Source organism: Megalops cyprinoides, chromosome 23, assembly GCF_013368585.1.
Source record: "Megalops cyprinoides isolate fMegCyp1 chromosome 23, fMegCyp1.pri, whole genome shotgun sequence".
In the NCBI taxonomy this organism is placed as follows: Eukaryota; Metazoa; Chordata; class Actinopteri; order Elopiformes; family Megalopidae; genus Megalops; species Megalops cyprinoides.
The window spans coordinates 6,017,423-6,032,818 of record NC_050605.1 but is presented as its reverse complement, the minus strand read 5'-3'; the positions used below and the strand labels follow the sequence as shown (position 1 = coordinate 6,032,818).

General features: G+C 49.1%; 1 protein-coding gene across 5 annotated transcripts in view; it reads right to left on the bottom strand.

Moving 5' to 3' along the window:
• LOC118770441 (ankyrin repeat and sterile alpha motif domain-containing protein 1B-like) overlaps positions 1 to 15,396 on the bottom strand; it is a 199,911-nt gene that overhangs the window by 125,201 nt on the left and 59,314 nt on the right. For all 5 annotated transcript variants that reach the window (XM_036518106.1, XM_036518103.1, XM_036518104.1 and 2 more), the window contains exon 3: positions 14,758 to 14,914. In XM_036518106.1, coding sequence (XP_036373999.1) covers positions 14,758 to 14,914 — 157 coding nt within the window. The remainder of the gene's footprint in view (positions 1 to 14,757; positions 14,915 to 15,396) is intronic.

Genomic DNA, 15,396 nt, shown 5'->3' with positions numbered 1-15,396 from the left:
GAGAGGAGCGTGTGTGGGACACACATCCATCCGCATCAGCAGCCCCCTCCCCTCCCACAATCCTTTGCATTTCCTGTTGACTCCTGTTGCGAGAATATGGCTTTAACACGTGGGCCCGCCGAGCGAGCCGCGACCTTCCCAGCGCCGTCCCAGCTGAGCTATTGTTCTGCCGCGGGCCCCGCCGGAAGCCGGGGGCCGTTCTCGATGCCAGCGATTGGATGGAGGGCTTCCAAATCGCCCCCGTCTGGCTGCTGGCCTGTCCTGCACCTGCAGGCCTTCACAGCGCCGCTTTCACACGCTTTCCGCGGAGCGTTGCCACAGCACGCACCTTCACACTCCGAACATATGTCTAACAGCGTGCGCAACACTGGGCACACCTGGGCCCCATTCACCAATTCACACTAACACGCCTACTTCTGCATTTTCTGGCCACTTCATAGCTTTCATTCCAGACATAGTTTATTCGTGTTTACGGCAGCTGTCAGTCAGGAGATATGAACTGCGTTTGACATGGTTACAGTGGCACATTATTTGGCTGGGAGTCCAACAAAAGGATTGCACCTGTCCGTGGGCCGACGCTGCTCAGCCCAACTGTGGACATCATAAACAGGGAGGTGGGATGGAGGAGGGATGCTGTGAACAGCTGATGCAAAGAGGAAGTGGTAAGCGGGATTTTTATAGTCACGGAAGGGACCGGTTTGTCTTGGTTTAGTTAATTGTGTATGGATTGTCTGACAATTATCCTCCCGAGTCTTCATTTGGAACTTCAAATAATGAAACACTTTCTGGGTAGTCTGCTCTGGCCTCCAGCCTCCCTTCATTCTCCTGCAGACCCCTGGTTTCCTCTCAGGCCTGTAACTCTGTTCCTGTGGAAGCAGCACAGCGTAGTGGCACCCTGCAGGGTTTCAGAAATGCCTGCTGAGTCCAGGGCTCGGTGGCGTAATGGAAAACTGAACAGTACAGGACTCTTTCCTACAGAGGTGTGTGTTTCATCATTTTAACACCTCCTCCTGCTCATCCCGCCAGTAGACAGCACACCCACTTCCTCAGCGCAGATCGAGTGGAGACAGTTCAGTGCTACGCTAGGGAGGTTTCGGGGGGTGTAGTTAGCCGCCCAGCTGCTCTAACCTGGACAACGAACGCTCACAGACCCCTGAAGCCAGCTCCACTGTGTCAACAGAGCGGAGTCTGGGAATGGAGAGGATAATCACCAGGACCCCAACAACCCCCCTCCACCCCGTCACCCCCCCCCACGCCCCCCCCTCCACCACCCACAGTCCTTTTATTTTCCTCCACAGTTCAGAACCCCCTCACCCCGCCCTCGTTCTCCTCAGTTATCTGTCTTTCCGCGAGATGTGAGAGTGAGGACAGAGTGTTCCAGACCAGAGCAGACGCGAACAGTCAGAACGCCACAGCGTCGCGCCGTGGAGACGGCTCTCTAAACACAGTCTCTAAAGCGCGGTAAAGACCTCCCCCCTCCCCTCCCCGCCGAGGTTAGAGACTCAGGGGTGGACACATTCCCCATATTTAAATGAATGTTCTTACTTAACCATGCTTTGTGCTCTTCCTCACTTCTCAAAGGGGGAGCAACCAAAAGTGGTGCCAACGCCCTCCAGGTGGCTCAAGGCGTTCTGGTTTTTCGGAGAGGCAGACACGGTTGGGCCGAGCGGCCTGCTCTCATCAATTCAGACTCTCACATTCCCAAGTGGCCATTTAGTGGCGGCTTTCGTTTGGCCGTTCTGCCACATGCTGCCGGGGTTCTGGGTTTGAATGGTACTTTTCTGGGTACTTTTTTTATTTCCTCTGCAGATCTGAGCAGTGTTTCTGCACAGTGCAACATGAGCGTTTTTGGGAGCGAATATCTATTTTCATCAGCTCAGTGTTTGGATGCCACTGTAAAAAAAAATTGGGTCATATTGCCTTGTCCAACACAGTTGGGCTTCCGCTGCAAGGGATAGCCAATGTAATTCTAATTCAAAGGTGCTGTATTGGCACGACCACAAAAATACAGGACTGCCAAAACAATGGATTTAAAAGCACTACAGCAACATTAATATGAGTTGTCACTACAGCGGATACATTTTCTAAAATAACCACAACCAAAGAAAAGAAGAAACAGTCCCTTCAGATGCCGTCTACGAATAGGAGCCCTGTTGCCGAATGTGTGCTCACTGTCCCTCAGACTGTGGAATGCCGACACGCACCCGGTCCCTGGGCTTGCTGTCGTCAGCTTGGACTTTGACTACCTCAATCCCACAAACTTGCGTTCACTGATAGACACGCACAAGGTTATCTTGATATATCCTACATTGAAGCTACCATCAGACTTCATATTAGCATCAGTTAAGGATGTAGTGGGGGTGGGTCATAACAACTGAGAAACAGTCACACATACACACGCACAGAGCCACACACACACACACAAACAAACACACACACACACACACATACATATATATACACATATATATATACACACATACACACAAACACACACATACACAAACACACACACAGGCAGATGCAGTCAAACTGCACAGCATACATATTATCAATACAACTAGATATTTACTTGAGCAAACTGAAGCTAAGTACTCTGCTCTTAAGATCCCAGCGCAGACTTGAACCTGGTCTGAATCTGGCTGCCTGGAGTACACGTTGCAGCATTTTTTTAAAATATCGCTAGCAAGTGCACTGTGAATGAACCTGACACACTATATGAGTTGGCCACGGTGAAACTGCTGGAGTCGGAGCAGGCAGCTAGGCCACACGAGGAATCATGGAGTTGTAGTATGAGTCACCACCTCAGGGCACAGCTACAATCATTGCTACGCTTACCAGGCTAGTCCCTGTATTTCCTCACTGGTGTGTTCTGAGGTCTAGCAGAATGTAACTTAGGGACGTACAAAATCACGCTGCTTCCCTCTATATGAAGCCGCCCATTTTCCTTCCACTCCTTGTATTTATGTGTTTTGATTGGCAGCTCGGTCTCTACAGATGGACCAAATAAACCCCCCTCTTCTCTTCCTCTCCGCACAGTTCAATTAGTCCTCACACTCTTCCTCCCCCCAAAGTACGCTTATCCCTTGATCCCCTCGTCTCCATTCTCCCGCTCTCCTTCTCAAGAGACGAGACGGCCGCTGAAACGCCAAGCTGCTGAGCCGTTACTCTTTTCCTCCGGCGGCTGAGAGTGCTCGTCATTAATGAGCTCGCAGCTCACGGGCTTGGCGTTGCGGAACCCGACGCCAAGCGCGTTTTGGTGACACGTTGGAGAGGGAGGGAGGGCGGGAGAGAGAGAGAGAGAGAGAGAGGCTTGCGCCTCCAGGGAGCTCGCAGGCGAAACTGTCGTCATTCATAAGCATCACCAACACTGCCGCTCTCGGAGATCTAAACTGCCCGGCTGGAGTACGATTCCTGCACGCACACAGAGAATTTTAAAAAGGAGTTGTGGGGAACTTGCAGCAGACTAACTCATAGAAAAATCATGATCGCTATCATAAGGGCTACATCAACGCCAAAGCTGTAATCGTGCATCCTCTGCTGTACATTCCCAGACTATAGCTACTATTCCACACACCTACAGCCAGTCAGTCGGGGAGAGACAGATGCAGACAGACAGACAGACAAGCACAGATTTAGTGAAACAAACACGCTAAAAGAGAAGGCAAACCCAGACTAAGACAAACTTAGGCAGAAGCATACAATGTCTAGCACCGACACCCACACGCTGATCAGACACAAAGGGTCAGTCCATCGTTAATACATAATAGACATACTCCACCATAAGACATAAGTGATCCACAACACCACAGCTCCCATTCTCTCTGCCATTATATACTTTTACATTGTTAATAACATCCTTCCAATGCACAGCCAATTACATCCTAATAAACACTGATTATTATTCCGGTTGCAGAACATGCTGCTTTCAATGGAGGATGTGGCTGTCATCAATAATGAAACCAACAGTCTGTCTATACACCCTGTGTATGGTACCATGAAACAATTCATGCTGTGGGCTGTGTTTGCTTGTATGATATCAAGACAGCTGCTGCATAAAACATACCAAAACAATAAACGGTGTGGACTTAAGATCTAAACCACAGCGAAATAATACTACCAAACTGTATCTCTAAGTAAAACAAACTGAAATGTTACAATAAATCTGCAACTGCTACTAGAAAACTCAATATATCTATAATTAAACAAAACAAACTGAAACATTATATTAAATCAACTACTGCTACTACAAAACTCCATATAACAAATCTACAACTAACCAAAACAAACTGAAAGACTACACAAAAGCTACTATGCTGCTAAAAGACAATGACTACAACAGACAATACACTGTACTGCACTCCAATACTTTGTACTAAGTACGAACAGCAGAGTTATATAAGCAAATGGACCTCAAGAAGAAGAAAAACTAATAACAATAAAAATACCATTTACGTTTACTTTTATAAACTTCACTAATAATATAAGGATATACCATAATAATAATAATAAATGTAGCACATGTTTCAGAAGCTGTTGTGTAGCCTCTGATATGTTTATTACATATATGTTTAGAAAATTTGTGACAAATATGTCACAAGCACATAAATTCTTTCCCAGAATTCCACCAGGGGGCAGTGTGGTTAACACAAGCTGTTAAAGGTGTGTGTGTGCGTATGTATAAATGTGTGCACGCTGGCATTATCTTACTGCGAGTATGTGTATAACTGCAGTTACTATGTTGTTCGCAACTGCAGTGTGTGCCTGTGGTGAGGTGTGTGTGTGTGTGTGTGTGTGTGTGAGAGAGTAATTCCAGTGTGCATGAAAGAGAAAAGAGAGTTTGTGTAAAAGAAATTGCTGTGTCCCTCTTTGTGTAATTAGTATGTGTGTATATGTGTGTGTGTGTGTGTGTGTGTGTGTATAAAAGAAAGCAAAAGAGAAAGCCCAGAGTGTAATTGTAGTGTGTCTGTGAGTGTGTGCATGTGTGATTGATGTGTGTGTGTGTAATTGCAGACTGTATGCAGTTCAGGAGGTGGTTCAGTAGAAGGCAGAGTGGGCTTAATGGCTGCTTATGGCTGTTGTTGCCCGCCCCCCACGCATCAGCCAATCAGACCTCACTTCAGTCTGGTCCTGGTCTGGGTAGATTTTCCCAGGAAGGTAATTCCTAAGGGAGTCTGTCAGAGCACACATGGTTTCACTTTACAGACCCTCCAGATTCTTCCACAAGAGTCTGCAACTCATTTCAGTGACCTGTACACCACAGGAAGTGACCTCAGATTCCTGACCTGCACAGCAGAGGAAGTGACCTCAGACTCTTTACAAAGATATTGTAATATCCAAGATGGCAAATTCTATATATCTGCATTGAAAGTTCTGCCTTTGCATTGTTCATACCAGAGTTCTATCACCTGAAGTCTTCAGCCATGCTAAGGTGCACAAATTTGTAGAAGCCCTAATGGTAATGTCTCCTGACGGGAAGTACGCCTGGACTCCTGACCTGTACATCACAGGAAGTGACCTCAGAATCCCACCAGCACAGTGCAGCTGCCTGGGGAGGTGTTTACACTCCCAACTCTTGTCCACACATAAACATGCACTCTCACAGAGTCTTTCAAATTCAAATTCACTTATGCTTTATTGGCAGGACAAAGGAAAGCAGTCTTGCCAAAGTAGTCATGTACAATATTAAGTGCAGCTAGCTAACTAAGAACAACTGTGCAGCACAATATGAAATACAAATGCATCAATACATACTATTTGTACATGTGTATGTATATATATGGTACACACTATATACATTTAAATACATATATATATAAATATATACTTTACTCAGTGTTCACATGATACAGGTACAGGTATCTGCAATGCACCAAAACCACTAAGAGGCATTTGCTGCACACACTGTACATCTGTACTGGCGTCTGTTTTCCACAAGATGCTGAAATATCTGTACTGGGAAATGTGTTATACAAGGTATAGGAACACGTGTACTGGGATCTGTGTTACACAAACTGTAGAGACATCTGTACTGGGATCTGTGCTATACAAACTGTAGAGACATCTGTACTGGGATCTGTCTTACACAGACTGTAGAGACATCTGTACTGGGATCTGTGTTACACAGACTGTAAAGACATCTGTACTGGGATCTGTCTTACACAAAGTGTAGAGACATCTGTACTGGGATCTGTGTTACACAAACTGTAGAGACATCTGTACTGGGATCTGTGCTATACAAACTGTAGAGACATCTGTACTGGGATCTGTGTTACACAGACTGTAAAGACATCTGTACTGGGATCTGTCTTGCACAAAGTGTAGAGACATCTGTACTGCGATCTGTGTTACATAGACTGTAGGGATATCTATTCTGGAGTCTGTGTAGGAACATCTGTATTGGGGACCAACAATGCAACACTCTCACCTCTAGCCATGGTATAATATGTCACACAACGGTAGCTGTTATAAGGTTCCCCCCCCCCCCCCCCCCCATTGCAAAAAAAAGATTAATTTCACCCCTCTCTCATCATTTGGACTATGGTAGGACCCCCATTTTCCCCTATCACAGTTCTGTACTAACTGGGCTGCAGTCTGAGCCAACTGATGTTGGGTTTTCCCCAGTAGAGCCCTGAAGTTACACTTCTATGCACAATACATTACTCTACCATGTGGGCAGACGATGGTTAACTGGGGGGATTCACAGTGGTGTATCATATAGAAAGGAGACCAAATACTCTTTTAGTCATTATTTAACCATGAGATCGGTGGTCTGTGAATTGGATTGGGTCAGTGTGTTGTTAATGAACATTATTTGTAGAGGAGACCCGAAAAACTTGCAAAAAAGTGTCAGATATTTCAGGCTTGTTATGAAGCGTCCTCCCCGGGACTGTGAGAGAGCTGAGACCTTTGCGGTGAGTCAGCATTTCCACAGGCAGAATGGGAGCTTCACGCAGAGCCTGGGGATATGAAAGCGAGTTTCGTTTGTTAGAATATCTGATCTCGGGAGCCCCAGAACACTGAATTTTTTTAACAGAACTGAAATGCACATCCCTAGGATCATGCTGGTGGGGGGGGGGGGGGGGGGGGGGGGGGTATTGATGAAGAATTCTCATGACCGCATGACCGTACCATGTGGGCAGTATGAGGTTGATGGGGGAGAATGCTCTCGACTGTACCACGTGGGCAGTATGGTAAGGGAGTTAAGGTGAAGAATTCTGTGGACTGTACCAAGTGAACAGCAGGGGGGATAAGAGGTGGAATTCTCGTGGCCGTACCATGCGGGCAGCAGCGGGTTAAGAGGTGGAATTCTTTTTGCCTGCCCTCCCAAGAGCCCAGAATCAGGGAATGTTGTGACCCCTTGTTCCCCTGCTATTTGAGAAGAAAACATTCCTGGGATGTGTCTGCAGATCATGGGAGCTAACAAGGTCCCTGTAACACTGCAGGGCCTACGTCTGGGAGCGGGGGTCACTGGACAGGAATGTCCCGTTAGAAAAGTCCCCCGACTCGCCCACGGGTTCCCAGGCAGAGACGGAATGTTCTGGGCCCGCGACATGGCTGGAACGGCAGCTGCGACACTGTCTCGCTCTGTGAGCCTCTCAAATCCCAATTTAATTGCCTCTCTCCATCTTTGTCTCTCTCATTCTCACTCTCTCTGCAAAAGAATGAGGAAGTCACAGGACTGAGAGATGCCTTCCCCAAGGAGAGGGGCCTGAGTGTCCCCGGCACAGCGAGAACATGAACCTGGCACAGCACTGCCAAGCTGCAGAGCTCAGCATCCTGTCAGGGCAAGTGGGTGGCCTCAGCTTCCCACTGTGAGAGAGAGCGACCCCTACTGGAGGGAGGCTGGAGTTGGGCTTCCCACTGTAAGAGATAGTGACTCAGTTGAGGCTGAAACTGAGCACCCAACTGAGACAGCAGTCTGTACTGGGGGGAGGTTGGAATTGTGCTTCCCATCAGAGAGAGCGACCCCTACTAGAGGGAGGCTAGATTTTGAGCTTCCCACTGAGAAAGCAACCACTACCAGAGGGAGGCCAGAAGAGTATAGTACTTGGAACACCATGCTGGTGACTTGATGATCAGGCCTCACAAATCCCATCGGGAATCTTCAGTTGCACTATTGAGCTAAACTGTTCAAGCGTAAAATGTAGAGTCTAGTAATGTGGAGGAACTCTGGTTTATACCATAGCTGGCTATGAAAGAGACGCAAATGAGGACAGACATAAGACTCAATTTGAACAGTCACAAAGGCATTCATCTCATCACTTTAACAAACAGCAGACTGTGCCAAAATTCATCAGATACACACAAACATTCTCACACTCACATGCATAAACATGCGCGCAGTCACAAATAAACCAATACACAGAAACAAACATGGACACGCTCACACATAAACCGATACATGCAAACATGCACACACTCAGACAGTAATGACAGTCTGAGACAGTAAATGGTAATGCAGTCACACATAAACTGACAAACAAGCAAGCATGCACTCACGCAAACATACAACGCTCACAGACACATACGAATATGCACAGAGAGAAACATAAAGATACATACATAAATATGCACACACAGAAGTACACACATATAGGCACATTTAAACCTACAAACTCTCATCCACATGCATGCACACACACATACCCTTGTACACACACACACACACTCACACACACACACACATACACACAGCAATCAGAACTCCAGACCCTGCCTTTGATTCCTCCTGAGGTTGTCATCTCTTTCTGACTCACGCTCTGGTCTGCATTAACTCAGCGTTCTAGCACCACGCCAATGACACATTCTTGACAACAAGGACGCACTCTGAGGGTCAAGGACCACCAACCGAGCGGAGAGGACTGGATGAGAGGCAGAACAGCTCCCTAAAAACCAACCCCCCCAGCATCCCTCACAGACAATGGCAGGGTATTCCTCACAGTCATCACTTAACACACAAAAGTGGATGCTCACAGCATGCCTGACCGCTGTACCGGCTCTACACGTCCACACGAACCTCTTAACACACTGACCTTAGGAACACCCTCCCATGACAAATGTGACCATGGGGGGCCTTTTCTAATTCCATTAACAGCCAACAACCCCCCCCCCCCCCCCCCCCCCCCCCAGGCAAAATCAATCACCTGTCGAAATATTTAACACAAATCTGACTGACTGTGCGTCCTACTTACCCAGCAACCCAGCTTTTGCAGTCACTATCGGACCCAAGGCCCCTTCAGCAGTGCATGCTGGGATACTGGAGGGCTTAGAAAGAGAATGACCAGAATGACTGCAAGCGATTAAAGTATCGTTTGAATGCACTCTAGAGACGCGCAGGCCTTAGCGTGCGCGATCGAAACGGAGGCTTTGTTCAATGTGAACGTGATTATCCCCTCAGAACAAAGGCGGCCTTGTTTCTGTGTCTATTCTGGACACCGTCTTGGATAGCTGGACAGTGACTCACTGGGGAGTCTCAATCTGCTGCGGTGACTTAGCATCGTTTCACGGGAACGCAGTGCCTCTTTTCTCTCTCTGCACTGCACCTGTACCGGGACAGAACCGCATGCTGACCGTATGACACAGAGAGAGAGGGACATGTGCTGGATGTGTGTGATTCGGTAACTGGGTGGATTTTCTCAAATGATGCAGGCCCTGCTGAGGTTCCCGGTGCCTGCCGCCAGGATAGACATGGAAAGAGAGGAAAGGTTGGTTCTCTGCCACACTCACAAGCATTTACTTTACCCTCTTGGCTGCAAGAGGCCGGCAAGTCGCCTCGCGTTTATATTTCCGTAAACTCTTGCATCTTGTCGGGACATGCTCACGGTGACACCGCGCCCCACTTGAAGGGCTGCGCGTAACGTCCGTGTCCGAGGGACGGCGAAGGCGAACGGCGGACGCCCCATTCCGCCTGCGCTTATCTCCCCCACTCCAGCCGCCCGGAGGGGAATAGGGGGTCACGGCGAGGCAGCTGGCAGGGAAACAGCGATCCTAATCAGACCGTGACTCTCCCCGGGAGCCGAGAGCAGATAGGGCGCGGGGACAGACGCGTGACAGAGCGTCCCCGCCTGGCAGAGCCGGAGAGCACCAGCTCACCTCCCGCCCCGCCCCCCTTCTGTCATGGTGATTCGTCTGGGTAAAAACATATCACCGCTCTCACTGATGCAGGCAAAGAGAACTGGCCGGTGGGGTGGTTCTATCTGTCCAGAAATCCAGGTGGGGTAGGTTTCATTCCGCCCTAGGAATGAAACAACAGCAGCCATAGATTTCCTGCCCGCCGTAAAGATTAATAACCGCAATCATTGTGGCTTTGGCTGTGGATTGGATTGCGGGTCCTCGTCTCCTCTCTCACACCCGTACACACTTTTACCTCATGCATGGACCTTTTGCGGTCTTCGGTGTACTGACAAACGTTGGCCAGCTAGCACAACATCATCTTCAGGCCTCCGCACGAGCGGCAGCAGCTGGAACCAGCCGCTTACTGAGGACCCCCTAAAACCCAGCCCCTTGCTTTATAATCGCCCAATAACACCCCACGCCCTCCTGGCTGGCCAGACGCACCTCGAGGGCTCTTTTTACAGCTTTTTTTTACAACCGTCATACGGGCTGCACGCGTGCTATAAATTAGCGTGAAATTGCTTTCATGATTGTATGTTTCCTCTTTTTAATCACTGCCACGGTGCACTGGCAGGTGAGTGATCTGTAAACAAACAGCTGTAGTTAATAACTTCTTTTTGAGGTTTGTATGCGTTTGTGTGTGTGTGTGTGTGTGTGTATGTGCCTGCCACAGATCCGCAAACACTCCCACACCAAACCACACTCGCCCCCAGAAACACACAGCCACAACATGTGATCTGGGAGCCGTAACGTTTCTGAGTCTTATTTGCGGTCCCCAGGAGACGGAGGGAGAGACTTGTGCAAACACACCACTAAAGGAAGGGGGGGCTGAACCGCGCCAGAGCTGAGGCATAAATTATGTAATAAACGGAACGCGGTGGCTGCGTGTCTGCCGGACGGCGGTTCCTGCGGGACGGGCGCCCGGTGCACGCGCTGATTAGATGATTTATGCGGCGGCTCTTAGCGGCAGCGTGTTTCTTCCCCTGGCCTGAGAGAGCGTTTCTTTCATCTTGCACGCTTCCCTGATATCCAGCCCGCCGCGGAGTTGAAGGGCCGTGGGCGCGCACGAGGCGTTCACGTGAAACTGTATCCGCTCCCTGCGTCGCCGCGAGCCCAATCTCAATCACCCAATCAAATCATCCGATCACTAGGGGGCACTGGTCCCAGCCAAGGTAGTTGTCAGTTGCCCAGCTGAGGCTCAGTTTAGAACAGAAAAGATGTGAGGTGTTAATCTCCTCTGAGGAGACAGAAGTCCCAAACCTCCACCATGTCTCCTCGTTCCTTACAGGCACCCCACGGCCAAGCTCGCGTGAACCCTCAGTAACCCAGGGCCTCAATGCACACAGAGGGCGGGGATTCGTTTTAGCTTCAGCTGTCCTGAGGTCCGCTGGAGGGTGCGATATCTCAGAAGTCCTACAGGGGGCAGCGGCGAGCGCTCTGTGAGGTCGTTGGCGGTGCGAGCAGTGGGGTTGAGTTCAGGAACAGCAGGAGCTGGAGCCTCAGCCGTACCCCAGCCGCCTCTGTCTTGCTCCGCAGCCAATCCGCTCAGCTTTCCCCTGATGCTGTTCCAGCGCACCCCCAAACACAGCCTCCAAATCTCACTCTGCTCCGCGTTAGGCTCCGGAGCCTGCCCGGGGGGAGAGACTCAGCGGCTCTGGATTGGGGAGTGTGAGAGCCCCCCAGATGTACCTCCCGAGCTGCCAGGACAGTGGACACGTGGAGCATGTTCACATGGAGCGTGGAGCGTTTTCACACTCTCTCTCTCTCTCTCGCTCTCATTCTCTCTCTCTCTCTCTCCCTCTTTACCTCCCGCTCTCCCCACCTCTCTCTTTCTCCCTGCATTCTCCCTTCATTCTACCTCTCCATTTCTGTCTGTTTCTCCCTCCTTCACTTTCTCTTTCTCTGCCTCCCTCTCTCTCCAGCTTTGCCCGTTTTTACCTCCCCCTCTTTCTCTCACTCCTCTTCTCCCTCTCTCTGCCTCTCTCTCCATCTTCTTCTCCCTCTCCCTCTCTCTCTCTTATTTCGCCTCACCCCCCTCCCTCATACCCCCCTCCTCCCTTCTCCCTCTCTGTAAAAGCCGGAACCTCCTTATCCGGGACCTACGTGTCAGGTCAATGACAGCTCCGATTGAAAACACCCCTCCATTGAACACTGCTGGACTGTTGTTAACAACTGTTCCTCAGTGCTCCCCTCTCTTCCCTAGCGGACGCTGCACAGTGCTGTTTAAACCAATTTAAAAGCCTTTCAGAGCTGAAACGGAGAGGGTTTAACCCCGCTCCAGACAGGCTGAGGACACAGCAGCTGTGGGTGCCTAAGGGACTCCACGCCCACCTGGTACAGGTCACCCTCCGGCTCCATCTGGTTTCTTCACCAACAGTTCCAAACAATGAATCAATGCATCTGACTGTCTGCCTGTATCGTGGTGATGTATCTAATGTCCCGCTAATCTCGCACTGTGTAATGTCTTTGTCTGGTAGCCTGTGCCAGAATAGAACGTCTCTTCTATCCTCCTCCTTGAAAACACACGTGACGGCGGTGTGATGACTCCGCAGCACCTGCTGTTTGCACCGTTAACCTAAAAGCCAAAAGCGTCTAACACAAGCATTTACTGAGCAGAGAGCAGATGGGAAAAAAACAGCCAGCTGAGCAGATGCATTTATCCGCTGCCCTATAATCAAGTTACAGTTGTTATCACGATTTCAAATCAAGGCCTGCAAAATCAGACCAATCAGAGCCTTGCTCTGAGACAGAGAGACCGGTCTGACGGCTCGTCACAAACAGACCGACGAATCGGAGAGGTCCTTACAGACAGACGGCCTCCTGCCACGAAGAAACTGGGGATAAAAAAACCCGGCTACCACAAGAGGAAAAAAATCTGTGTGGCTCCACTAGGACTGTTCAAGGAGCACAGAGCTTGCAAATGCACACACTGTATGCTGAGTTATACTGCAAGATGCAGATAGACTGACTGGAGTATCCAGCACTATACTCTAGGACACTGATTCTCAATCCTGCTCCTGGGGCCCCCCTGCTCCGCAGGTTTTCCATCTTTCCCTGCTCTACCTACCTGACTGAACTCATCAGTGGCACTTTTGATTAGCTGAGCACACCTGATTTAATCAAGAGCATTGAGAGCAATTTCAATCAGGTATGTTTGGAGCAAGAATCGGTAGAAGATATGCAGGACAGGGGGGCTCCAGGAGTAGGATTGAGAAACACTGCTCTAGGATGTGCAGAGTAAAGACCTGAAGTATCCTACACTATACTATGAGGCGCAAATAGACTGGAGTATCCAGCACTATCTTCTAGTCTAAATTCCGCATATTAATGACTTAGAATATCCCACACGTCTAAACTATGAGTGGATTAACTGGAGCATCTAGCACTAAATTCTTGCCTTGGGTGTGCAAAATAATGGCCTAGAGTATCCCATTGAGCATAGTCACTGGAGTATCCAGCATTATACCCTAGTTATGTTTGTGAGCAGGAATGACCTGGAATATCCCACACTGCAAAATGCAGGCAGAATGACTGGAAAACCCAGCGCTATATGATTAACTGTGAGTAGAATGGCAGGAATATGAAGGACTACATTCTGTGCTGTGAGCAATACTGACCTGACCCAGTCTGCGAATAGAATCCTTTGAGTATGGAGTCTATACTTGGCTGTGAACAATAATGGCCTAATGTGTGACACAACACTACATAGTGCCAACACTGGGACACGGCACACCCTTATCAAGCTTCCCCCAGCATCACAACCATCACTGGCAGCGCAAACGCAGATGATTGCTCCTCACAAAGAAGAATGCTTTATAGTCAGCGAGGGACTATTTATCACACTAAAGTACTCTAAGAGTGCATATATTTAATTCAATTGCTGCGGATATTAACTCGGTCATTAGCCGATGAAATAGCGGAGCAGTGCTTATTAAAGTTGTGAAAAATCGCAGTGGGTTGAACATGACATTTCGCCACCGCAGCTGAAGCAAAGCCGAGGTTCCCCGGGCGCTGCATTAAGACTCCTTACCCCCCACCACCCCCCCCACCCCTCAAAACTGCAGAACACCTCGATAATTGCATCATTAAAAAACTACATTCCAAACAAAATGGAATAGCATTAAATTCACACCAAACAAAATTTGTCTGGCACAAATACCGCAAGCGCTGCTCGGTAGCCGATTCACAATGCAACACATTCGCAGTCATGAGCTCTGGTGTTGGTAAACAAATGAGGGAACACAATAGCTGTTAGCCTACAGTGCTACAGTCCCCAACAGGATAATAAGCATATGCAGGGCCAAGACAATAGTACACCTGGAGGTGCAGATAGAGAAATCAGGTAGTTGGTTGCTCCATGGCCCTATTCCAATACACAGTGCTGAGACTTTTACCGACCCCCTGTATGCACTTTGTAGTGGCTCCTTCAACTTGTGTGTGTTTGGACACAGACCCCACCCACATGACCTGTTTGTAGCTTGTAGCTGATGCATCCCTAATGATCCCATCTCCTATAAGTAACTTCTTATTGACCCCGCTCCAAAACCCAGCCTCTATTTGAGCGCCTCATTGTTGATCCAGCTCCGCTTGACCCCGCCCTCTGTGAGCACCCTCTCGCTGACCCCGCCCCCCCGTGTGTACCTGCTCATTGACCCTGCAGTGGGAGGGCCCGTGGTGGATGAGGATCCGGACGATCTCCACGTCCCCCTTCCAGGCCGCCAGGTGCAGGGGGAAGCAGCCCTTGCTGTCGGCTACGTTGGTGGAGGCTTCGTACTGGAGCAGCTTCAGGACCACGTCCCTGTGAGAGAGAGAGAGAGAGAGATAATGAGAGAGACAGAGAGAGAGAGTGAGAGAGATAGTGGGAGAGAGAGGAGAGAGAGAGAAAAATCCAAGAGGTTTCCAGAGAGAGCAGCTACACAGCAGCTAAACACCACCACATCCCTTTGTCTTTTCATACTGCACTCATCACAGGTGTGACATTCCCTATACCAGCTACATGAACATTTATGTATGTGTATATATATATATATACATATATATATATATATATATATATATATATACAGGCAGGTTGAGTCTGAGGCTGAGGGTGGGGCAGGGCAGGGTTTGGAAAGAGGCGGGCATAAAAGAATAGGGGTGGGGCTGGGCACGGCAGGTGAGGTGGAGTTTAAACACATTCCATGGGGTATTCCCTCACACACACACCCTGCCTCCTTCTCACAGCGGCAAGCGCGTGACATCATCGGCAGTGACAGCTGGCTCTTCAGCAAGAACTCAACT